Source organism: Peromyscus californicus, unplaced genomic scaffold (assembly GCF_007827085.1).
Source record: "Peromyscus californicus insignis strain IS unplaced genomic scaffold, ASM782708v3 Scaffold_7__1_contigs__length_154581171, whole genome shotgun sequence".
NCBI classification, from domain to species: Eukaryota; Metazoa; Chordata; class Mammalia; order Rodentia; family Cricetidae; genus Peromyscus; species Peromyscus californicus.
Genome location: NW_026294595.1, coordinates 135508934 through 135532197, shown reverse-complemented (window position 1 = coordinate 135532197; position 23264 = coordinate 135508934). Strand labels below are relative to the sequence as shown.

The 23264-nt window shown below is 51.5% G+C and overlaps 1 protein-coding gene across 3 annotated transcripts; it reads left to right on the top strand.

Annotated features, from left to right (window-relative positions):
- Nucleotides 1–4869: 4869 nt before the first annotated feature.
- Emilin3 (elastin microfibril interfacer 3) lies at nt 4870–23170 on the top strand. Of its 3 annotated transcripts, XM_052725067.1 has the most exons (5): nt 4870–13885; nt 14103–17439; nt 18568–18690; nt 19777–20000; nt 20267–23170. In XM_052725067.1, exons 2-5 carry the CDS (start codon nt 17069–17071, stop codon nt 22051–22053), a joined length of 2505 nt encoding a protein of 834 aa, XP_052581027.1. In that variant the 5' UTR covers nt 4870–13885; nt 14103–17068; the 3' UTR covers nt 22054–23170. The 3 variants fall into 3 exon arrangements, with proteins under 3 accessions (XP_052581027.1, XP_052581026.1, XP_052581028.1); XM_052725066.1 differs by having other exon boundaries at nt 4870–17439; XM_052725068.1 differs by lacking the exon at nt 14103–17439 and having other exon boundaries at nt 4870–13648; nt 20267–23169.
- The last annotated feature ends 94 nt before the right edge of the window (nt 23171–23264 follow it).

The window sequence follows — 23264 nt, the reverse complement described above, 5'->3', positions numbered from 1 at the left end:
ATAAATAAAAGCAGGGGCTGAAAAAAGACCAGTCAGTATAGCAATCATGAGGACCTGAATGCAGTCCCCAGAAGCCATGGAAAAACCAGGGTGTGGTGGCACATGCTTGTATTCCTAGTGCTGAGGAGGCAGAGGCAGGTAGCTGGCTGAGGCTCAGCCAGCCTAGTCAAATTGGTGAGACCCAGGTCCTAACAAGAGACCCTAGCTCAGAAAACAAGGTCAGGCTGGAAAGATGGCCAGTGGTAAGAATGCATGCTGTGCAGGCGTGAGGCCTTGAGTTCAGGTTCTCCAGACCCATGTGAAAACTGGTCACGGGCCAGTGAGGTGATTCAGTGGGTGAAGGTGCCCTTGGCAAGCCTGTTGACTTGAGTCTATCCCTTGGACCCACATAGTGAAAGGAAAGAACTGACTCCCACAAATTATCCTCTGCCTGCCACACATACACATGGGCACACACACATATACACACTAAAATAGAAATGTTTAAAAAAATTAAAAGTGGATATGGCCATGTGTGCCTGTAACCTCAGCCTGGGGAGGGGAGCCATGATGGAACCCCTGGGGTTAGAAAATGGCTAGCCTCAGGTTCACTAACAGACTCTGTCTCAAGGGAGTAGGACAGAGAGTGATTGATAGAGAAGATACCCAATGTCCTCCTCTGGCTTGTGCACATGCACAGCACCTGCACAAATACTGGTGTGTGTGTGTGTGTGTGTGTGTGTGTGTGTGTGTGTGTCTTTGTCCAGTCTAAGGCTCCTGGGATTTATTCATGTTGTCTTGTCCCTTTTAGTTAATATTCTACCCTATGGCATTAGAGCAACTTGTTTTTTAACAGTTATTAAATGTTTACTTTCTGTGCTTTATAATTTGCTCTGCTCAGCAGCTGTTAGGTATGGGGCCTCTTGATGGACAGGACATCAGCAGTGGATTTCAGGGCTGCAATAGGAGAGCATGAGCTTTCTTCACTGTCTCATAGAATAGTTGAGAGCAAGGAGGTGGGTGGCCATCCAGTGAAATCACCAAGAGCCAAGACCCATCGATCCGCTGATCATAGGAGAAGTGGTATGTTTAGAGTTTTGTGAAACGCACTCTCAATTGTGAGATCAAAATGCTTCAGGGGTGCCCACATTTTATATGTGGGTGTGATGGTTAATTTGACACAGTCTAGAACTGCCTGGGAAGGGAATCTCAAGGAGGGACTGTCAAGACTAGGTTAGCCTGTGGGCAAGTCAGGGAGTCAGGGGGAAGTTATTTTGTGTGGGGGCCCACAGAGGCTCCCTGGTAAAACCTTACTCAGGGTCAGATAATCTATCTTACTTTACCCAGCAGGGCTGCATAATGGGGTGATTTGGCCAAGGGCATGGTTACCAGGTGTTTCGAAAGTTCTACACTTGGCTGTGTGTTGTGCTTTGGTCTTGGAAGGAGGAGGTCTTTTGCCTCTCCCCTTGGTAGTATATAAGAAGCCCATTAGAATAAATTTCAAGGCGGCTGGGTATTGACCCAGGGCCCTCCTGAAGCTATCCTGTGTGTCTGTCTTTCTGTCTTTGTCTATATTTCTGTCTAATACTTCCTCATTCCTCTCTCCTCCCTCCAAGAGCCCTTCGACAGGTTGGAGTTGGACTCCGACAATTTTGATTACATTAACCGAGGCTAGAATACTTTCCCACTGAGGATGGCACCATTCCCTATGTAAAGGATCCAAGATTGTATAGGAATGCAGAAAGCCAGCTGAGTACAAGCATACATGCATTAATTCATTCCTTTCTGCTGCTTCTTTTTGTTTTATAATTTATTTTTAGTTTTGTTTTGCCTGCATGTATGTCTGTGTAAGAGTGTCAGAAGCCCTGGAACTGGAGTTACAGACAGGTGTGAGCTGCCATGTGGATGCTGGGACTTGAACCCTGGTGCTCTGGAAGAGTAGCTAGTACTCTTAACCACCGAACCATCCTGTCTGCTTCTTAACTATAGATGCAACCTGACCAAATGTCTCAAGCTCCTGCCACTAGGACTTCCTGAACTGAATTATAACCTGAAACTCTGAGCTAAAGTAAGCTCCTTTTCCCTGAGATACTTTTCTCAAGGTATTTTTATCACAGCAACAAGAAACAAAGTAAGACAACATGTGGCTATTTCTGGATCTTGTTTTGTTCCATCCAAATGGGGCCTGGCAAAAAAAAAATTTTTTGCTTCACTTTGCTATGATCCTTTCTAGCAATATGAATAGTTGAATTAGAAATTGCAGGAAATGGTGACGCACACCTTTAATCCCAGCACTCAGGAGGCAGAGGCAGGAGGATCTCGGTGAGTTTGAGGCCAGCCTGGTCTGTAATGCAAGTTCCAGCCCACCCAAGGTGAGACCCTGTCTCAAAAGAAAAGAAAAAAGAAAGTGCAGGAGCCCACCTTTTATCACAAATCCTATTTTAATCCTTTTCCCCCAATAAAGTCAGAGAAGTGCATATTCCAAACTGTCTTCATTTGTTTTATTCCAGAAATTCTTTTTATCTGAAATGTTTTCTGACTTTGAAGTTCTTAGGAATTGCTTTTTGGCACAGTTTATCTGCTTTGTCCCAAGTGGCCTCAGCAACCTCATCATTTCACTGCAGTGATGATGATTTTTGGCTTTTCAAGACAAGGAAAACGCCTATGGTTTCACTTTGAAGCTTGCTAGAGAAAAATTCCTGGGACCCTTATCATGAGGTAAGGAAATTTGAAGCGAAAACTAATTTGGATTTGGAAACAGTGACTGTATTTGGCTCCTCTGTCACCCACAGGATGTGAAGAGTCATTTAGGCCAGCTTCCTGTAACCTAGTGACAGATAAAGTGGTCCATTTGCAGCTGATGATGACAGAGAGACCTCATGTGCTGTTCAGGAAAGAGCTCCCTGCTGCCTCCTCACTCAGCTTCACCACCTCCAGAGGTTTGGGAATGCTTTTCTTGGTACAGCTAGGAGCAGAGCTGAAAGCAGGTTGGTTTTTTTGTTTGTTTGTTTGTTTGTTTGTTTTTCCCTTCCCTCCTCAAAGTCACCATTATCACAACCAGGAGATGTACAGGAGTGCTCCAGTCCACCTGCTTTCCACGCAGTGTTGCTCTGCACGCATCGTCATTGAGCCAACCAAGGGCTATATTCAAATCAATTACACTTTTACTGGTTTGTTTTCCTTCCTTTGCTGCTAAGATTTGCATGCGGGTCCTCCTCATGCATGCTAGGCAAGTAGTGCACCCTGGAGCCGTATCCCCAGCTTGGTATATTTTTATGACCTGTGCTAGAGGACGGCTCATACCAACATCTGTGAACCTAAGAACCTCTCTCTAGTTAGACATCCCTAGCACTGGCAGCTTGGAAGTCTCACTGTCTTCTTTTCCCAGCTCTAAACCTGCTCCTGTGGCTGAGTGCCAGGATCAGCCAGCAGCCAGGCCCAGGAGGTGGGGCAGGGTTGTGCTGAGTGGGCTGGCTCAGGATTTACTCTCTCTGCGCCAGACAGTAGGGACATTCAGCATAGAGGGCCTTGGGTGCGAATCAGATCTCCACAGTTGCAGGGGAGACCTTGGCACAGGACCCAGCAGAGGAGAGGCAGGGCCGGGAGCCTTGGGTGGTCCCGGAAGTTCCACTGCATCGTTCCCCAAAGCACAGCACTTGTCCTGGAGCATAGGGAGGCCCAATTAGTCTGTCATCTGGACATGGCTTTGGGGATGATGAGAACCCCAGGATACAAAGGGAGGATGGTGGCCAGTGGAGGGGAGCCAGAGTTAGAAAGAGAAGAGGAGCTGGAGGGCAGCATACTGTGGGAGCCACAGGAAGATGCCATTCACAGCTGAAAGGAAGAAACATGGTGTGTGTGTGTGTGTGTGTGTGTGTGTGTGTGTGTGTGTGTGTGTGTGCACGCACACGTGTGCTGGGGGAGAGCGAAGCCTGCCAGTCTGTGTGGCACATACCTGTCACCCTGGCACCTTGGAGGCTGAGGCAAGAGGATTCCCCAGTTCAAAGCCAGCAGTTACATAATGTGACCTTGTCAGAAAGAAAAATGGCAGAAAAAGGAGGGGAAAAATCTTTCCTAAACATGACTTTAGGAAACACGGTTTGAAATTTAAAATGATTTGGAGAAAGGATAGGACTGTAGGAACCCACATGGAGGTAATGGTGCAAAACCCAAGGCAAAAGTGTGAGAAAAACACGTGCCCGAGAGGAGCAGGGCCTACGGGTGCCGTGTGCTCAGAAAAGAGTAAGTCTCACATCCCAGAAGGGAAAAAGCAGATGGAGTAGAAGCCATCATTTTTTAAATGGAAGGAAAAGTTTCCGTGGTTTGAAGAACGCCCAGGGTTTTGCAGGTTGGAAGGCCCACTGGTTTCCAGGCAGAAATGATGGAAAAAGACTCATAACTAGGCAACGCCAGGGAAGAGCCCGGAATTCCATGATTAAAGGGAAACTTCACATAAGCTTCTCAGTGGAGAGAACAAGTAGCAAAGGGGGGCGCACGGGTCAGACTAAACTCCAACATCTCCTTGCAGTGCTAGACCCCTGCGAGGTTCAGTCCGAAAAGTGCCGCCTATGCGAAGGCAAGAGCCTGAGGTGGAGCCGCAGCACCCAAGGGAAAATGACTGAACATGGTGGCACTCGCTTGTCATCCAGTGCTGGAGTGGTAGACACGGGTGGACAGTGAGCATAGCCTACTTGGTGAACTCCAGGCCAGTGAGAGCCCCGACTCAAAAAGTCACAAGATGGGCAGCATCTGAGGAATGACGGCTGAGGCTGACCTCTAGCATAGCATACGTGTGCACCTGCACACATACAAGAAGGAAAGGAGGGAGGGGGGGAAGGAGGGGGGAGGGGTGAGAGGGGGGAGGGGACAGAGCTACCTATATGAATCTCCTCCACATCCTACTGAGAAACCATCCCATAGTGACCAGGCTGCCATTCACCCACCTAGGCAAGAAAAAACTATAATACAGCAAGAGGAAGCCAGGGTAAGCTGAGCCTCCAATCCATGTCTAGCCAGCTCCACATGATGAGGAGCAATGAGCTGGTGCTGTGGTTTGGCTATCCCCTGAGAAACTTGCATTGAGCCTAACCTGGTGGCACAGGCCTATAATCTAAGATACTTTGGAAGCTGAGGCTGGAGGATAGCAAGTTTAAAGCCTGCCAAGTTATAAGACGGCCTGGAACAACTTGGTGAGATGCTATCACAAAAACAAAAAACAAAACAAACGAACAACAATCAAAAACAAGTGAGGGCTGGCGTGGAGTTGAGCAGTAGACCACTCACCTGCTTGTCTGAGGCCCTTGGTTCAATCTGAAGTATGGCGTGGAGGTGACCCTCACGCTGAAATGTCATTGTCACTCTGATGGTACTAAAAGGCAGGACATGTCAGAGTTGACTAGGTCATGGGGAAGGGCAATGTCCTCATGGACAGATAAGGCCATTATCACAGGACTGGGTTATTTGCAGGCTCTCCCTCCCTCTCCCCTTCTTTCCTTTTATCCTTCTCTCCCTTATCATGCAATGCCTTCCATCATGTTAGGATCCAGCAAGAAGGCCTTCACCTAGACACAGGCGTGGACCTCCCAGTGAAGCTTCTAGTCTCTCTGATTTGCCGAGTTTGTAGTTGCAGCGGCAGGAAATGGCCTGGGGCAGATGAGTTTTTAGTGGGAACCTGCATTAGCTGCTTTTCTCATGGCAGTGACCAAATACTTGACATAGTGCTTCAGGGCTGGCTTGTTTCAGGACCCGGCGTGGCGGGCAGGCATGGTGGCAGGAGGAGGAGGAGGCTGTCTGCTCCCATCTGAGCAGATTAGAAAGCAGAGCAATCAATCCTAGTGCTCACCCAGCTTTCTCTTTCCCTTTCATTCAAATCAAGCTGCCAGTCCATGGGATGGCGTCACCCATTTCAGGGTGGGTCTTCCTCACTTAACCCTCTATGGAAATACATATGTTTGCATGCATGTGTGCAGGTGCCTGTGTGTGCGTTCTCAGAGTCCAGAGTCAGCATTAGGCGTCGTCCTCCATGATTTCCCCACCTTGTTTTTTGAGGCAGGGGCCCCTCACTGAATGTGGAGCTTATCTACTTTGCTAGAACAGCTATCCAGCAAGCCCTAGGGATCCTCTTGTCTCTGCCTTGAACACTGGGAATATAGGTGCACACCACCATGCCTGACTTTTTATATGGATGTTGAGGACCCAAACTCAAGTCCTCATGCTTGCAGGGCAAGCAGGTTATCAACTAAGCCATCCCCCAGCCTCAACAAGACTATTCTAAAACTAATCACACCACAGATGCCCTTCAGCAAGACTTTAGGAAGTAAAAACCATTAGGAAATTTTGCACGAACAGCAATAACGAAGGTAGGCCAGCTGGACAGGTAGAAATAGGTAGGAGTGGGGGTGGGGTGGAAATGATACAAGGAAATACCAGCAGCAACTGGGTTGTTCCCAAATGTTCCTATTTTCCTTAGTTTTTTTCTTCTTTCTCAGTGAAAATGTGACTTTTATTTTATTTTTTTAAAACTATTTGCCACTGTCACATTTTAGATCAGTTTCTGTTACTATAACAGAACTCATGAGACTGGGAAAGTTATAAAGGATAGAGATTTATTTTGTCTCACAGTATGGAGGTCTAAGAGCATGGTCCTGGTAGCTGCTCAGTATAACACGAATTCTAAAAAGTATTATTAATAGAAAACTCAGGAGCCAGATATTGGGGTGAATGCTGAATGATCAGAGAAACAAAACAAGCCACATCCAACCTCACCTTGCCAATTCCTCAGCTGATCTTGTTTCCTTAGACTGGAAGCCTCTGAATCCTTATCCGAATGGATCTCAGCTGAACTGCTGCTCAAAAGCCTAAAAGTTTAAAAAGCTTTAGTTCCTGGTCCTCATGCCTTATATACCTTTCTGCTTCCTGTCATCACTTCCTGGGATTAAAGGTGTGTGTCACCATGCCTGGCTGTTTCCAGTGTGGCCTTGAACTCAATCTAGAATGCTGGATCTCTGTCTCTAAAATGCTAGGATTAAAGGCATGTGCTACCACTGCCTAAACCTATGTTTAATATAGTGGCTGTTCTGTTCTCTGACCCCCAGATAAGTTTATTGGGATGCACAATATATCAACCACATTTCCCCTTTTTTTGTTTAAAATAAAAAGTTATAAGAAATATAAGAAAAAGTATATACAGTAAGTATATACAATATATACAGTCAAGAATTACATTAACAATGTCTAGTCCATTCACATTTGACAAATTCAGACAAAAAGTTTTATTTCTTATCCTATTTAAAACAAGTAGTTCCTTTTTAAAAATTAGATTCAATCATCTATCTTCTATCTTATCAGCTCAGCTTTCATGGTTCTCCATGCAGCAGAAAGGCCAATGGGTGTGATGGAAAGACAGGAGAGACAAAGGATCGCTGTATAACCATCTGCTCTCGTGCGGACAGTGCAGCTGTTCCCCAGAGAACTGAATTCATTCTCCAAGTAATAGCCTCAAAGGCCCCACTCCCAGCACCATTACATTGGCAAGCAAATCTCAACGTGGGTTTTGGCAAGAAAACCATATCCAAAACCATAGCAGCCATAAAACAAATAGCAGAGTTGTGCTTTGTAATTTACATGTGTATTTCAGGGGACGCTCCAAGGTCCAGTTGTGTTCCTGCTGATTCTGTTTCCTATGAGCACTGATCTTTACTCCACCAGGCTCTTCCATCCCCGACCCATCTACCTTGGCAGCCCCTCCATATGTCTTATAAGTCCATGATTTTTGTCTCCACTCTCAAGCTACAAGGGCTGTGAGCAGAGGCTGTAGTCCAGCCCTTCCTCAGACTTTCATTTCTCCTGACTCCCACTTAAATATCCCTCCATCCCACCCCAAATCTCAGGAGCAATGGAGACCATTCCCACTTCCTGCCATCACCCCTATTCCCACCCCAAACCCCACCACATCTGCAGGCCTCTGCCTCCTGGCTTTGCTGGCCCTCATCCTTTACTTCTCCCTTGAACCTAGGTCTGTTGATTACAAGACACTCTCTCTCTCTCTCTCTCTCTCTCTCTCTCTCTCTCTCTCTCTCTGTCTCTCTCCTTCTCCCTCCCTCTCCCTCTCCCTCTCTCCTTCCCTCCTTCTCTCCCCCGCCATGTCTCTAGCCCTTCTGCCTAGAAAAAGTTCAACTCTCCATCTCAGCATATCCCACCCCCTCTGGACCCAGAGCTTCCCATTCACCTTCCTCTGAATTCCTAACTCTCTCCTCTCCTCCGCTCTTGGCCCCACCCTTCCCTTGATTCAGCCCGACTCCACCCAGGCAGGAACACCCCAGTCTTTGCTTCTATGTGGCTCAGAAGCTTCACCCTGCCTTGTCTTGGCTGCTGTCTGTCTCAACATGTCTCTGACCACATCTTTCTGATTTTCTTCCCCAATACCTTTTCCTTGGATTTTGTCCCCAGATAGATGCCTTCTTGCCACACAAATGCCTCTGGAGAACTTAATTCCCCTGTTCAGAACTTCTGCAGAAAAATTATTTTCTCTCCAGCTTCTGGTAATAGAGATGGGTCAGGCTTTGAAAACTCTTGTTTTCATTATAAACATTTTTGTTTGTTTTTACCTCTGTCTTCCACCGCATTGGAAACTTCCCTTCCCTTCTTCTTCCTCCTGCTCCTCCTGCTCCTCCTCCTCCTCCTCCTCCTCTTCCTCTTCCTCCTCTTCTTCCTCCTCCTCCTCTTCCTCCTCCTCCTCTTCTTCCTCCTCCTCTTCTTCCTCTTCCTTCTCCTCCTTATTCTTTTCTTTTTTTGTTTTGTTTTTGAGACAGAGTTTCTCTGTGTAGCCCTGGCTGTCCTAGAACTCACTCTGTAGACCAGGCTGGCCTGGAACTCACAGAGATCCGCCCGTCTCTGGGAGAGCTGGGATTAAAGTCATGCTCCACCACTGCCCTGCTGATGCCATTCTTCTTTAGACAATTGTCCCCCAAAGTGGAATGGAACACTTCCCCCTCTTCCCAGGAATGCAGCCTGACTGGCATTTGAGTGCCTAAATTGGGGAAATTAGTTTCTCACTGGCTGACAATTTGGGTTCCAAACATAATGAGCAATCAAGGCTCTTCCTGATTATGGGAGAGTGAGGTTTAAGAAGGAGGATGAAGGCCCCTGGGAAGGACACCCAGAGAGAACTAGGAGAGGGTCTGAGAAGAGGGGGTGGGAATGGGAAGTATCAAGCCAATGGAACAGATAGGGACAGCCTTGGGGGCAGCAGCCAGCTGCCTGGTCTGCCCTCTGACCAGGGCTTTTGACAAGTGTCTGGGAGGATAGGAAACCAGCAGGACTGCCAGCCAGCTGTCTGCTTGTGGCTCCAGGAGGAGCCCTGACTGCCAGTGGTGTGCTGCATGGGGCAGGCCCCTAGAACCTGAACCTGAAGCACACCTCAACACCGCACGTTGGGAGGAGCAGTGGACAAATGGGACACCATAGCCATAGCCTGGTGCCCCGGGCAGTCTCCTCCAGGATATCTTCCAGAGACCTGGCAGTTCTCTTCTCCAGCAGCTCTTCCCAAATCCCCCCTTGTAGCTGCAGAAATACCTGACTTCCCTCCAAACTTGTGCCCCCTCCCTCTCCAGTCTCAGCAAAGGGACTAGAATCCAGAGGTCACTCTGGAGCCCCTCACAAGTCCCCAGGCCTCTCAGATCATTCCAGCCCTCCTTTCTGACCTGGCCATGGACACCAGCACACCCTTCTAACCAACTTTCCTCTTCCTTCCCCACACTTGCCCAGGGACTCCATGGTGAATAGCTTGGGCAATGCTGAGACCCTTTGAGAGACCTGAGACTGAAAAGGCTAAGGCATCGGAGGCTAAGGGGAGACACGTGGAGATGGGATTCAGCCATAGGGGCGGGGGGTGGGAGGCAGACAGGGATCAGCTGCCCAAATCCCAGCATGGACCCCAGAGCAGAGGAGAGACTAATGGGATAACATCCCACCATGAGAGTGTCCTGACCTCTCTTTAAGGAACTGGGGCTGTCAGCCAAGGCCAGAGTAGCCAGGAATGCAGGAGGCCTTACTGCTGAGGCTCAGACTTGGGGAGGCCCAAAAGGTCACAAGTCCTTCCTATATCAGTTAACAAGACCACACAGTGATAGCAGGAGCAGGTAGATGGAACTCAGGTTGCTGGACAGTGGGGGTGTGCAAGTCCAGGCCCTGCATGGAGCCCTTCTAAACAGATGCCAAATGTATCATCTAGCCCTAAGCATAAGATAGAGGCTGGGGCCCTACAGGGGATGAGAGTACCCTGATGCTGACCTCAGCCCGGACTCCCTGAAGTCAACTTCCTTAAGTTTGACAGCTCTCCTTCCAGAATAGCTTTCCTGTCTGTTGGCAGCAGCTCTTCCAGGCATGCACACACACACACACACACACACACACACACACACACACACACACACACACCCTGTTGTTACAGCATGACCATCTAAACCCATGATTGGTCTGTTTTTCACATGGTCTAGAACTGCCCATCTGAAATGGAGCTCAACAGAGGGACAAACAGGAGCTGTGCTGTGTTGGAGTCAGTCTCCAGTGGATTCACGGGGCTGGACACTGACAGTGTCTATGTACCACCTCTGGTCTTCAGGCTGCACATGGTCTATACCCATCTGAATCCCTTTGTCCTGACTAGAGCACACTTTTCTCCCCAGGCATTCCTCCTGGGACAGCTACCAATTCTCCTCCACCCCGCTTCTCTCAGTCTCAGAGTGCCTTGAGCAGAGCCCGGGGGGACAGCCTGTCTGTGCTTCCTACACCAAAGCAGTGCCCAGCAGATGTCCCAGCAAATTAAGGAGTCACAGCCGAGCAGGTCTGCGATAAGGACAGTTTTGGGTGAAGGTCAGTTTCTGTCTGCCCAAGCATGAGTTTTCCATGGCAACAGCAAGCCCTCCCCTCCCCCTGAGGGCAGTCCTTCTCTTGTCTCCACATCCTCCCATCACATAGCCTCGCCTCTTCTCTGGCTGATAATCCTGTGTACATTTTTACTCCAGTGCTTGTGAATAGAAGAGAGTGGGTGGAAACTATTCCCAGGGCCCAACCATCCCCAACTCAGTGCCTGGGCAGCTCTGTTCCCCTCCAGCCTGTCCCCACCCCAAGCCCTAGACAGATGCCAACCCTTAAGTTATGGAGCAGCTCCAACCCTGACTGGAATCAGCCTTCCACCCACACACACCTGTTCCCTAAAGACTCAGTCTGGCTCTGGCTTTGCTTGAAGGTCACTGACAATTCAGGGTCCTGCCCCTCTCCCTGAACTTGACAGTCCCCTACCCCTATCACTTAGGTTCCAGTCCCAGAGTTTTGTGTCCCCTCTGCCTAGCACTTTCCAGATGTCTTTCCACACCTACAGCCTCAGATCAGCATCCAGGGCCCACTGGCTTTTTACCCTGGAAGCCTATGAGGGCTAGCCTTGGCATCCATTCTGATGGTTTCTGATGGCCAGGTTACTGAGAATGACAGTGGCTGCCTCACTGGTCCCTTGCCTTCTGTACCCACTCCGTGCACCAGCAGCCTGGGATATTTGCAATAGCAGCTTTCTTATGTGTTGTTCCCAGCCATAACTTGTGACCCTTCATTAGGATGTTCAAGATGCCTCTTCTCTGTCCCTGGCAAGCTCTCTTGGGACCTGGGTCACTCAGAGCCTTGCAGTGTTCAGGAACACACCAAGCTCTCTGCTATATCTTAGTCATGTACATGCTGTAAACACCATCCGATGCTCTCCCCTAACATGGTGACTTCCACATGACCTGTCTTGTGACACATCCTCTCACTCCTTAAGCCCAGGCATCTAACCATCTTGTTCTCTGTGGTTTCTGACCACACAGAGTGTCATGGTCAGGGACTTCTCTGCTTACATATCTTTGTCCCTGAATTGGGCCAGGCTTCTAGAATCAGAGCCTGAGGCAGGGATCTAGGTTCTGGTGATTTACTAGAATGGAAGGGAGGTACTCTCAGGACACACACAAACACACCACACTCACACACACCACAGTCACACTCAAGGAAAGGAAGCAGAAGATAGGAATACAGAATGGATGTCAGGTAGAGTTTAGACAGGGCCCAATCCAGGGCCTTTGTAGCATAAGCCATACTGCCAACCTATCCCCTAAGGCAAGGAGGCTGTCTTTTTTTGTCCCTGGATCAGCTGGTTGTATGGAGGAAAGTTCTAGAATTCCCTGAAGAAGTGACTGTCATCAGCCGGGATGATTCACAGAACAAAGGGACCTATCTCACCTACAAGAGAATGGCTAGGTTGGGGTGTGTGTGCAGGGTACAGACAGCGTCCCCATGGAGTGGGACTTCTGACAGGTTTCTGAAGGACTGAGAAGTGAGGACGCTGGCTTTCCCAGTGCTAACAATCACTATCCTCACCATGTGCCTGCTGTCCTGGGAGAGGGTCCCACCCACAGCCTGAGGGAACACAGTAGAGCTGTCATAGGGACAAATGCCCACTCTCCAGAAAGAGACTCTCCAGTGAGCACGGCCCCACTCACTGGACATCTGTGTGCCCAACTGTGAAGGCAGCGTTCTTATCTAGTCTTCATAATGGTCACTTTGCATGTGGGAATACAGGCTGGGAGGAGTGATGGGACCTCAGACAGATGATGTAACTGAGAGGAAGAACTGAAATTCAACCCCAGGTGTAACTCTGACTGCTTTCATCCCCTTCTGTGTGGGTAGCCTTGATTTCAGCTCCCCCTGGAATAAGGAGCTGGGTAAGAAGCTGGGTCATGCTTGTGCCCTACAACAGTGCTCAGTTAAATTCAGAGTCCCCAAGGGTCACATCTGGCATTTGCAAGTTGGGAGGCCCACACATGTATTTTGCATATAATTTGCATACTGGATGCATCTGGCTTGCATGTGTTCACACTGAGACCCCATCAGCACTGCGTGGTGCTGAAGCTGTTTCTAAGCCACCCTTACTCCGTGAACGTTCATCTGGGCTTTACAGAGTCATGGTCTGGGTAGAGTCCAGGTTCCATGATTTCTGGACTCTCTCCCTGGTCCTCACCTCTAGGCTGTATACCTACCCACCCAGGGTCCTGAACAAGTGACTTTTGTCTAACAGGAAAGCACCACTGCAAACTGCTGTCCCAGAAACTTGTGTAAACTTGACAGTTGCCGTTTTTTATGTACATGTGCAGTCCAAATGGGTTACAATGGACTTTGAGGGAGCAGGGCTGGACAAAGAACTTGTTGTAAAAAGCTTTTAATAGAGAGGCCCAGGTGTACCCGTACAGAAAGAAGAGGTTGGGAAGGGATGGTGAGTGTGGGTGATGGTCTGGGTAGAGTCGAGAACCCATACCTCCACTGTTTGCTTAGGGAAGCATGGGCTGTGCCTCTCTGAGCAGCAGGGCCTCATCTGCAGCAGGGAGGCTCCTGCCAGAAAGCTGGCCGAATCTGAGCGTTCTATTTCTGTCTCTTTTAGAAGAGCTACATTCCAAAGACTGTGTGGCTTTTAACGATCTTAGGTGATGATCTCTGGATAAACAAGGAGCCATATACCCTGGGTGAGACAGAAGGCGGCTAGAAAGAAGACAGAGACCCCCTTCTGGGGAGGGCATGGAGGCAGAGAAGGGAACAGGTCCAAAGCATACAGCATGCCAAGCATCAGGGCCCCAGACTCACACACCACCAGGTAAGCTTACCTCTCTGCATCTTCCTGGGATCCATTTTCTCTTTTTCTGCCCCAGCAGGAGATCCACAGAGGAAGCAGGGCAGCTCTAGTGTCCAGTAGAGTTCTCACCCACCTCCTTCCCCGCTCCACCACTGAAGCATTCTAAATGCAAGGGTTTACTCCTGTGTCTGTCTAGGATGCATGCATGGGTCATTCTGACAGCTTCCCTGACTGTGCCTGTTAACCAGAGCTATAAAGGTAGGGAATGTGTGTGCCTCTGTGGGGTGTGCATGTTTCTGTGAGACAATGCAGCTAATTGTGAATTGTGTCTAGAGGTGCCTGTGCATGTCATGTGAACGGAAGCTGTGCTTCTGTGTGTGGTGCTTCTGGAGTCTCCATCCAGGTGGAGAGACTCCCATCTGAGCCAGGGAGGACATGACTGTCTGCCTCCCTCTCCTGCCTCTGGCCTCCCTAGGTTTCCTGTCTGGCAGATGCAGAGTGGCCTCATGATCCACAGGGAGACCCCTGTTTCTGACTGTATCCAGCCAAGCCCCTGAGCATCTCCCTGTGCCAGTGTTCTCCTCCTCCACTGGGATGGGGCTCAGGCATTGGCTCCCCAAACTGTTCCAATTAAAGAAGGAGCCTGTTTTTGATGTCAGCCACCTGGGAAGGGGAAGCAAGACCCATCTGTCCTTCTAGCCCCCTGTTACATGGACATTCTCAAGTTCAAACAGGGTCCAGCCTCCTTCCTGTGAGTTGTGGGCCCCACATCTGGGGCTGGGGAAGGGAGTGAGAGGAAGGGGTGGGACCCTTTGGAAAAAGATCACAGCTTCTGGGGTGGGGGAGCTTTCTCCCAGAGCCAGCCAAGTGGTGCTGCCAAGCAGTCAGAACCCAGCAGGGTGAGGAACTGGGCTCTGTTCATTTGCCCCTCAGATGTCTCACTTTCTGAAAAGCAGGAAGTTGATGGCTTCAAGAGCATGAGTACCCCATACTTGCAAAATGGCAACTAACATCTCTGGTAAATGTGCAACATTGGGGGTATCTAGAGAGTTGCCTGACCTGTTCAAGCTAGCTCAAATGGTGTGCTATTAGAAGTAGATCAAGGAAGCCATGGCTTGTCACCAAATGGCTCTGTGTTTCCCAAGCACTGTGGCATTCTCTCTAGGCTACTCTCCTTACTTCCTCCTAACTGGCACAGAGCTGTGGGCATAGCATGCCCTAGTGTGTCTTCTCACCTCCAGAAGCCCCTGTGCAGTGGCTTGAATAGAGCCCTATCCTGCTAAAATCCAGTTCCATCAGAACCTCAGATTGTGACCTTATTTGGAAATAGGGTCTTCGCAGATGTATTTACTTAAGATGAAGCTGTTCAATGGCCGCTGTCCTTATAAGAACACGGAAACACAGAAGAGGGTCATTCGAAGACCAAGAGAAGGGCTAAAGCAGAGCTGAAAGCGCTGCAGACATGAGCCAGAGATTGCTCAAAGCCACCAGCAGCTGGAAGAGGCAAAGAAGGATTCCTCCCTAGAGGAGTGGCCCAGCTAATACTTTGATTCTGGACATTAAGCCTCCAGAAATAGGGGGCAATAAATCACTGCCATTTCTAAACAGTTTTTGTTAAATTTATTATCTTATTTTAAGTATGTTTGTGTACCACAGTGAGTGCCTAGTCCTGGAGGGGCCAGAAGAGGGCATTGGATATACTGGAACTGGAGTTACACATACTTGCTGGTAACCACTAAGCCATCCAGTCCCATAAAATCCTGTTACTTCTCAGCCACTTGAACTGGTAGTTATGATGGCAACCCTAGAAACTAAAACACTCCTTGAAGGGGATTGCAGTCACCTGTGTCCCACCATTGCTGGGGTCAGGAGAAAGGACAATCAGCCTGGCTTAGGTCAGCTGCCTGCTGTAAGGGACCAGCCAGAGATGGCAGGACATAGATGTGGCTTCAGAACTGCTTCTTCCAGCATCCTGGATACCGGCACCTTCCCTCAAATGTGTTTACTCACACCTCAAAGTAACTTTTTACAAAATTAGTTATTTTACGTGTGGTTAATTTACCTGCATGCCCGGTGCCCAAGGAGGTCAGAAGAGGAGATGCAACAAATGCTTTGAACTGCTGAACTATCTCCAGCCCCTCAAATTTACTTTAGGAAGAAACTAGAGTTGGGGAGACAGTAGTCAGTGGAATGCTTGTTTGCCGTTGTAAGCGTGAAAACCTCAATTTGATTCTATAAAACAGATTTTAAAAAAAGAAGAGAAAGAAAAAGAAGCCAGGTATGTGGCAAGCACTTGTAAACCCAGTGCTGGAGAGGTAGAATTGGGGTCACTGGGGCTCACTGGCCAACCTAGCCCACTGGGCAGACTCCAGAACATTGAGCAACCCTGTCTCCAAAAGAACAAGGTGGGTGGTGTCTGAGAAACGGCACCTGAGGTTGACCTTGGCTCCATATGCATGTGAACACATATACGTGAACACCTCCCCAACACACCAAAGTGGGGGGCAGGGACCTCCAAGCAGGCCCCATATTCCATTGGGGTTCAGATTCAGAGGGCTGTGGTCCTGTGAGGATGAGACAAAGCCAGAAAGAAGTGGTCCTCTTAGATGACAGAATCAGGATTCAAAGGCTTCTCGCAGGGGAGGCAGTTAACGAGGTGATGTCTAGTAAGAAGGACTATATAGACCAACTCTTCGGTTACAAGAGTCATCGTTTTCATGAATGGAATGTGCAGGGAGCCTGGCCTAAGGTAGTTTCTTATGAGGCTGTCCTAGCAATATTCTCTGACCTGAAGCTAATAATGAAACAGACATCAGACCGTATTGGAGACACATGGGGCAGGAGTATGGAGGGGATTGTGAGTTTATTCTCGGCAGGGTTGGAGAGTTAATGGTGCAGCTCTTACCTAAGAGAAACGGACAGTGCTGACCCACCACTGAACCCAGACAGGCAGCCTGACCACCCTACCCGGGTGGCAGAAGTTGGTGGGAAGGGAAATCTGCAGTTATTAGACCTCCTGGGGCACCCATAGACAGTGGACAGTCTGAACCTTATTGTAGGAAAGTGGCTGGGAAAGGGTTTCCTGGTGTGCCTCTTAATACGGTCATCCCTGGTCCAGGGCCTGGACTGCAGTACCCATGTGCAAGTAAGACATTTAAGACTACTGTATCCGGCTAGATTATTGAGCGGGTCTGGGGGATCCCAGCAGGGAGGGCAGGCCTGTCTCCAAGCTTTGCTGCTTTTTGCCGGGTACCCTAGAGGTACTCAGGGGCTGCGCGTGTTTGGGGGCCCTCCTGGAATTCAGCGCCCTGCGTCCCGCCTGCTCGTTTTTTTTTTAACCTCGTGTTTGCACGGGGCCCCTCGGGCGTCAGCTCAGAACTGGGGCCGGGGGCTGGCCACGGGGAGGGGGGCTGGCGGAGCTCGCGGCGCGGCCCCAAGTTTATGCTAATCCGTGCAGAGCCCGCCTCCCGCCTCCCCTGCGCGGCCCCAGCCGCGAGTAGCCCCGGCCACTCGGCGGGACGCAGCGGCCGCGCAGCTCCAGGCGGCCGAACAAGCGCTGCGGGTGTCGCGAGTGGAGGCGGGAGCCAGGCTGGCGAGCGGAGGATCGCCCGCGGGAGGCACCGCGCGGGGCCGAGTGGAGACAGCGCGATGGGTCGCCGTCTGCCCATGTGGCTGTGCGCCGTCGCGGCGCTGCTCTCGGGGGCACAGGCCAAGGGCACCCCGCTCCTCGCACGGCCAGCACAGCCCAGTGCCTCCCGCTACAGCCTCTACACGACCGGATGGCGTCCGCGGCTGCGCCCGGGGCCGCACAAGTAAGCGCGGGGCCGGGCCGTGGCGGGAACGCGAGGGGGGCCCCCAGCGTGGCGCGCCGCCACTCCCACCTGCCAGGACCCGCGCGGAAGCATCGAGACCCGAGTACCTAGCCACGGAAGGGGCGGTTCCCCCGGCGCGATCTTTTGCGCGGGCAGGCACCCCACGCTCTAGGAGGCTGCGGGGTTGGCGAAGAACAAGTCAGCCGAGGGGGCCTGGCTCGGCGGCTGGGATCCTGGCAGTGCCCGTGGAAACCTTTCCAGCGAAGTAACATTTTCCAGCTGCGCTGTGAGCAAACTCCAGGCGCAGCGGACCAGGTGGAGGGAGAGAAGGCAGGGCTGTCCTCGCCTGGAACACGCGGGGCTCCCCTATCCGATTCCTTCTGTCTCTCCTCTGCCTTGCGTGGTTTTAGATAGAACTACACTTACTGTAGGCAGTCGCCCCCTCCCCTCCTGCGGTCTGGCCCCAGTAACCCTGTGGGAGCCCCAAGGTGGCTGAGCCCAGAGCTAGTGAGGACTTGTGGGTCCTGGGCTTGTACTATAGAAGAGACAGACTTCTACAGTGGTCGGTTTATACCCAAATTTGAATTCAGTGGAATGTAAGATCTTGTGGGCGAGTATCCAGGCCACAGCCACACTCTGTGAGCCCTGGAGCATCGGAGCAGCCTTCCTAGAAGGCAAGGATATGGCAAGGCAGAGGCCAGAGAACCTTTTCAGGGGAGGAAGGAGGAAAGCCTGATTAAAAAGAAGCCAGTAAGTTGTGGGCTAAGGAGCTTTGAAGGCCAAGATAAGGAGTTTAGAAACAGTGAAGAAGTTGGATGGTGGGAGAAGAGAAGATTGAGGGAGAAGCTGGGAAGGCCTTCTTAGAGGGATAGTTAGCCTCCCCCAGTCTCCTGGTTTAATCGAGCATTTGGCTCAGCAGCCACCCATCAAGGACACACAGATCAGAGCCCAGCGGTGGAACTGGGCCCACCCCAGAAGATCTGGACCCCAGGCAAAGGTCCAGGCTTCTATGGAACAGGAATAGATAAAAGAGATAGGGGCCGGGGGGGGGGGGGGGCAAGCAGTCTCCTGAGACCAACAGGTTGGGGCTCGGACCAAATATTCTAGAGGTGCTATTTCCCCCTCCAGGTCCCTCTGTGCCTATGTGGTGCACAGGAATGTGACCTGCGTTCTACAGGAGGGAGCAGAGAGCTATGTAAAGGCTGAGTACCGCCAGTGTGGGTGGGGGCCCAATTGCCCTTCCACAATCAGGTGAGTATATCCCAGGTACAGCCTTCAACTGAGAACAGAGCCATTTCTGCAAAGGATTGCTGTACTCTGGACTTGAAAGAACCTACCTGAGCCACAGTGCTGGCTAGAATGGACCAGGACCCCTGAAAGAGGCCATGAAAGACCCCTGAATTTGGAACTTGCAGCAAATCTTTCCCCATAGAGACAAGGCCGGGCTCAATTTATAGTCCAGTAACCTCAGGGATATAAGCGGGAGGCTGGGCTAAGAAGATGTGAGGGAGGCAGAGTTTAGGGAAGGAGAGGACAGGTTGATAGTACAGGGGCCCAGAGCTGAGACCCAAGGGAGGTTCTGGTGACCAGGAGAAGGTGAGGCAAAGGTGGACGCCAGAGGTCCCGGCATAGTAGGTCAGACAGGCCGCACGGGTGACGAGATCTAATTGTCTGCATTTGGAGAGTTGAATTGTGTATGTGTGAAAACAGACCTATGCTCTGCTGTACCAGAGAGAACAGGTGCAGGGCTGATCAGGTAAAGGAGGGTGAGTTCCTGGTGAGCCCTGCCTGCACTTTGGACTTTCCCTTCCTGCTCACAGCTGTCTCTGAGCAGAGCCCAGTTCCCCGAGTGACTAGAGATGGGTGGCAAGAGTGAAAAGCTGGTGGGCGCTGAGAGTAGCCCGGGGCAGTGAAAGGGACAAGGGACCATCCGAGCGGCAGTGAAAGGGACTGTCCACGCAGCCCCGGTGCAGTGGCTCTTCTATACACCAGGAGTTTGAAGCTCTGTTGGGATTCTGAGAGGCTCCGGGAAAGCCAGAATGGAATTTCTCATGGCAGCAGGAGCTGATGGGGACCTAGTGCTCTTGGGAAGGTTGGGGCTAAATCCTTGCTAGCATTCTCTTTAAGTAACCAGTATCAAGCAGGGCTTCTCCATGTGTCCTTCACTGCCAGGACTGAGGGCCTCTGTGAGGCCTACTCCACTGCATGGTTTTATCATCTAGAGGGTCAGAAGAGGAAACCCCTGGGAGTGGAAACATGCAAAGATTGTTTGGGATGCCAGCTAGGGGGCAGGAATCTCAGCCCACAGGTACAGGACTCTTGTCCCCTCTGATCCAGGTACCGCTCAGTGCTCAGACCCAGATACAAGATTGGCTACAAGACTGTGACAGACCTGGCCTGGCGTTGCTGCCCTGGTCTTACTGGACAAGGCTGCCCTGAACACCTCACGGACCATGGAGCTACCCCACCACACCGAGAGCCAGAGCCCCAGATTCCCTTAGGGCAGCTGGGCCCAGGCCCCAGACCTCCTCCTTACAGCAGAGAGGCCCCAAGCTCTCATGGTGAGTCTGTCCATGGATGTCCTCCAGAGGGAGTCAAGTTTCTTAGGCTTAGTGGCAGGGTGGGGAGGGAACCTATACAGGCTACAAGCTCTCTTAGAGCTGGGGGTGGAAGTGGAGAGGTACATCACATGTGGGGCATGACTGTTAGGCCTGAACTTTCCCCACCCAGATCTCATCATAAAGGTGAAGGAGCTGTGTCTAGGGCTGAGGATGACATGTTGGAGGGCCAGGGGTGCTCCTGAGGTCTTTTTTTTTTTTTTCCTTAGGAAGAAAAGGCCAAGGGCTGTTTGGTGAGCGGCTAGAACAGCTGGAGGGCGATGTTCGGCGCCTGTCACAAGCATATGGCACTCTGAGTGGTTTGGTGGCCAGCCATGAGGACCCCAATAGGATTACTGGTGACCCTAGGACTCCCGTTGCACCTATAGGCTTTGGAGTCATCCCTGAAGGGCTGGTAGACCCAGAAGACAGAGGCAGAGGACCACTCATCCCTCCTCTGGGTGAGATCCTGAATAAAGTGACAGAGGTGAGTAACACGTTACAGACCAAGGTGCAGCTCTTAGATGAGGTGCATGGGCTGGCCCTCGGTCACGAGGCTCACCTGCAGCGGCTGCGGGAAGCCCCGCCGTCCCCACTGACCTCCCTAGCACTGCTGGAGGAGTATGTGGACCAGCGGCTACAACGACTCTGGGGGAGCCTGCTGGATGGCTTTGAGCAGAAGCTGCAAGGTGTTCAAAGTGAGTGTGACCTGCACGTGCAGGAGGTGCGGCAGCAGTGTGAGGAGGGCCAAGCAGCCAGCCAGCGCTTGCACCAGAGCCTTGATGGCCGGGAGCTGGCCCTGCGTCGGGAGCTCTCACAGCTGGGCACTCAGCTGCAGGGCCTGACGCTGACTGGTGGGGGCACCTGCTGCAGCCAACTGGCTTTGATCAATGCCCGGGTGGACAGCCTTGAGAGGAACCTGCAGGCTGTCACGGAGGCGCAAGGTGGCCTCAGCACCCTGGCTGCAGATGAGCTTGCACGTATCTCTGCTGCTATGCTCCAGGGAGGTGTGGACGGGCTGCTTGAGGGCCTAGAGACCATTAATGGGACAGAGAATGGAGCAAGGGGCTGCTGCCTGAGAATGGAGATGGGGGGCTGGAGTGTCGGTGGCTTCGGGTCTATGCTGGAAGAGCGTGTACAGAGCCTAGAGGAGCGTCTGGCGGCCCTGACTGGAGAGCTGGGCCACAACAGTGCCACACCAGACAGATCCGCACGGCCGCTTGTGCAGACAGAGCTAGCCGTGCTGGAGCAACGACTAGTCTCCCTGGAGACCTCATGCACCCCAAGTACCACCTCAGCCATCCTGGACAACCTTGTGGCAGAGGTGAAGGCCTGGCAGAGCCGGAGTGAGGCCCTCCTACACCAGGTGGCCAGTCACACGGCTCTGCTCCAACAGCTCAATGGTACAGTAGCCGAAGTTCAGGGGCAGCTGGCAGAAGGGACAGGCAGCTCCCTCCAGGGTGAGATCACTTTGTTGAAGGTCAACTTGAATTCGGTGAGCAAGTCCCTCACAGGCCTCAGTGATTCCGTCAGCCAGTACTCGGATGCCTTCGTGACCGCCAACACATCCCTAGATGAACGAGAGCGAAAGGTGGAAGCGGAAGTCCACGCCATCCAGGAACAGGTCAGCAGTCAAGGCTCAAGGCTTCAGGCCGGCCACAGGCAGGTCCTGAACCTGCGAGGGGAGCTGGAAAGGCTCAAGGCTGGTGTGGCCAGTGTGGCTGGAGGGTTGAGCCGCTGCCGGGACACAGCCCAGGAACTCCAGCATACAGTGGGCCACTTTGACCAACGGGTGGCGCGAGTGGAAGGAGCCTATGAGAGGCTGGGCCTGTTGGCCGCCCACCTGAACAGTTTGCCTACTGAGCAGTTGAGCAGGTCCAGGGACGGCCTGTGGGGCCACATAGACAAGCTGAACCGCACGCTGGCCCAGCACACGCAGGACATTGCCCGACTCCGGGATGACCTGCTGGACTGCAGAGCCCAGCTGGCTGAGGTGAGGCCAGGGCAAGCTGACTAGGAACTGGACGGAATCTAAAGCCAGATCCCACCAACCCTGGGAATATCATCCCAGAGACCAACCCTACCCAGCAGCACGTTCCAGCCTTCCCTGGATGAATGGCCTTGGTCCAGCTCAGCCACCCTGAAAGGTCCAGCCATGGATCAGGATAACAGTCAAGGTGAGCTGTAGAAGATGCTGCCTCCAAGAGTCAAGGCAAGCACGTCACGCCTGCAGACAGAGTTGGACTTCTGAGATGGCACGCTGCAATGTCTGCACTCTCTTTTGTTGCAGACACACTGGAGTTAGCAACTGTGCAAAGCTTCGAGGCCAAGACTCAGATAAACCTGTCCATTGTTCCCTTTACCGACCAGGGACCAGTCACAGCCCTTGGGGGCATCTCTTCCCTTGTCCCGTGGGCTTCCATCCTTGGGTATGTAAGGAAGATGATGCCCACTGGACTTACCTGGCAGCTTCATAGGTGCTATTTCTGAACCAAAGACCAGAGGCCACCCGAGGTTTCCATTTCCCCACACATCCTTCAGGACAGAACAAAAGCATGCAGCCCAGCCAGGAGTTCTCTGTATTCCTTTTGATCTTGCCTCATGGTGAGGGTGTAGGCAGCTGTAGACTCCCAAAGAAAAGAAGGAATCCAAGCCCTGTTTGGAGACCCCACCCCAATTTATAATTTTCCTTTGAATTCACAAATACACCCACATGGTCCTCTCCAGTTAGAGGAAAATCTCTCCCCTGCTTCCCAGGTCAGTACCTCTGGCCAAGAGCAACCTTGGGGTCTGTTGAGGTGGACCCTGAGAAAGGGGCTGTAGCTGGATGAAAAGGAGTCCAGACTTTGCTATTCAACATCCTTACAACACCCCAGCCTTGCCAGGAGGTTCACAAACTGGAGAGAAGTTGGGGTGGGGAGCTGTCAAGGAACAACTGGAAAATACACATGCTTAGAGACTGACCACCTCTGCTGACTCCTGGCCTCAGTTTCCCCCAAAACAGCCTGGGCCTGCTCTGCTGTTTTTCTCCCCCACAGCCCTGCATTCTGACTTGTGGGCAGTCACTGTTTGCCCTCCACTCTGATGTGGCTGGAAGCAGGTTGAAGATTAAATCTTTGAACTGGTCTAAAGGTGCTTTCTTCACTAGTGGCAGTGGGAGGGAAAGCTACTGAAGTGTCATTCTGTGTCCCACTCTGCCTTGGATGACAGCTCATGCAGCCAGCTGGA

Excerpts from the sequence above, each read along its gene's own strand:
- Emilin3 (XM_052725067.1), top strand. The coding sequence starts at position 17,069 with ATGCTAATCCGTGCAGAGCCCGCCTCCCGCCTCCCCTGCGCGGCCCCA. Across the intron at positions 17,440-18,567 it reads CTGCGCCCGGGGCCGCACAA|GTCCCTCTGTGCCTATGTGG; the intron begins GTAAGCGCGGGG and ends TTCCCCCTCCAG. Across the intron at positions 20,001-20,266 it reads AGAGGCCCCAAGCTCTCATG|GAAGAAAAGGCCAAGGGCTG; the intron begins GTGAGTCTGTCC and ends TTTTTTCCTTAG.